This window comes from Brassica oleracea, chromosome C6 (genome assembly GCF_000695525.1).
Source record: "Brassica oleracea var. oleracea cultivar TO1000 chromosome C6, BOL, whole genome shotgun sequence".
Lineage (NCBI taxonomy): Eukaryota > Viridiplantae > Streptophyta > Magnoliopsida > Brassicales > Brassicaceae > Brassica > Brassica oleracea.
In genome coordinates this window covers 3,643,538-3,644,689 of record NC_027753.1, presented here as the reverse complement: position 1 = coordinate 3,644,689, position 1,152 = coordinate 3,643,538, and the positions used below count along the sequence as shown (strand labels likewise).

General features: G+C 49.7%; 1 protein-coding gene across 1 annotated transcript; it reads left to right on the top strand.

Annotated features, from left to right (window-relative positions):
* Positions 1 to 429: 429 nt before the first annotated feature.
* Positions 430 to 873, top strand: LOC106297243. Its single transcript, XM_013733523.1, has one exon. The coding sequence runs from the start codon at positions 430 to 432 to the stop codon at positions 871 to 873; it is 444 nt and encodes a 147-aa protein (XP_013588977.1).
* The last annotated feature ends 279 nt before the right edge of the window (positions 874 to 1,152 follow it).

Genomic DNA, 1,152 nt, shown 5'->3' with positions numbered 1-1,152 from the left:
ATACTCTCTCGCCCTTGTGACTCCTCTGATGATGACGTCCCGACAGTGCAACCAAACCTGCGCGATAAATTGAACAGCAAGGATAAGCAGTCTCTCGCTCCCTCGACAACAGATAAAGACCTGCGCATTCTATTGAAGCGAAAGAGCGCTACGAGCAAAAAAACAGGAACCACCGACCTCCGTGCGACCATCTCAAAATGCAACGCCCGGAGAATCGGTCAAAGTGGCGACCTTCGTGACCAGCTTAATTCGAAGGCCGACGACCTGCGAGTCCAACTCAACCGTTCGAAAGGGTCCGATCTGCGACGACGTCTCGAATCAAAAAAGAAACAGCCTGTAGAAACTCCAAAATTCGAGAAAACAACTGACGATTTGAGGAAGCAACTCGAATCAATGCAAGCCACCCGAGCCCCGCACATTAGCGTCATAATGGGCGGATCACCACCTTGTGGTGACTCGGTTCGAGCCATCAAAGATCACAAACGTCAAGCAACCACCTCTAAGAAGTGGCCCTTTCCAGTCGAAAATGATCACCAGATCACTTTTTCGGCACTGGATACCAAGGGCGTCCACATGCCACATAACGATCCTCTCCTCGTCGACCTTGACATCGGTGAATGCCTAGTCGCAAAAGTCCTTATTGATACCTGCAGCTCAGTCGATCTCATCTTTCGCAACACACTCGACAAAATGGGAGTTGATTTAAGGGATATGAAGCCTTCCTCTCGCACGCTCACCGGCTTCAACGGAGCCTCGGAGCAAATGATTGGGACAATTCGTCTTCCAGTATACGCAGGTGGTATAACCTGCACCGTCAAGTTCTCCGTCCTCCGCACCAAAGCACCCTATAATGCTCATGGCTGCATTACATGAAAGCCGTTCCTTCGACTTATCATCAATGCGTTAAGTTTCCCGGAAAAGACGGCAAAACACAGACGATTCGGGGAGATCAACAAGCCGCGAGAGAACTGCTGATCGCAACTGTAAAGATGCAGCAACAGGCTTCCCTTGTCGACTCCGTTAGTAAACCACTCCACAATATATACCCTCAGAAGGAGGTGCGAAATCGCAATTGATGATCCGACCCGACGAAAATCATCCGAGTTGGCGTCTACCTTTCCGACAACATATGTTCAAGGATCATCTCTTTCA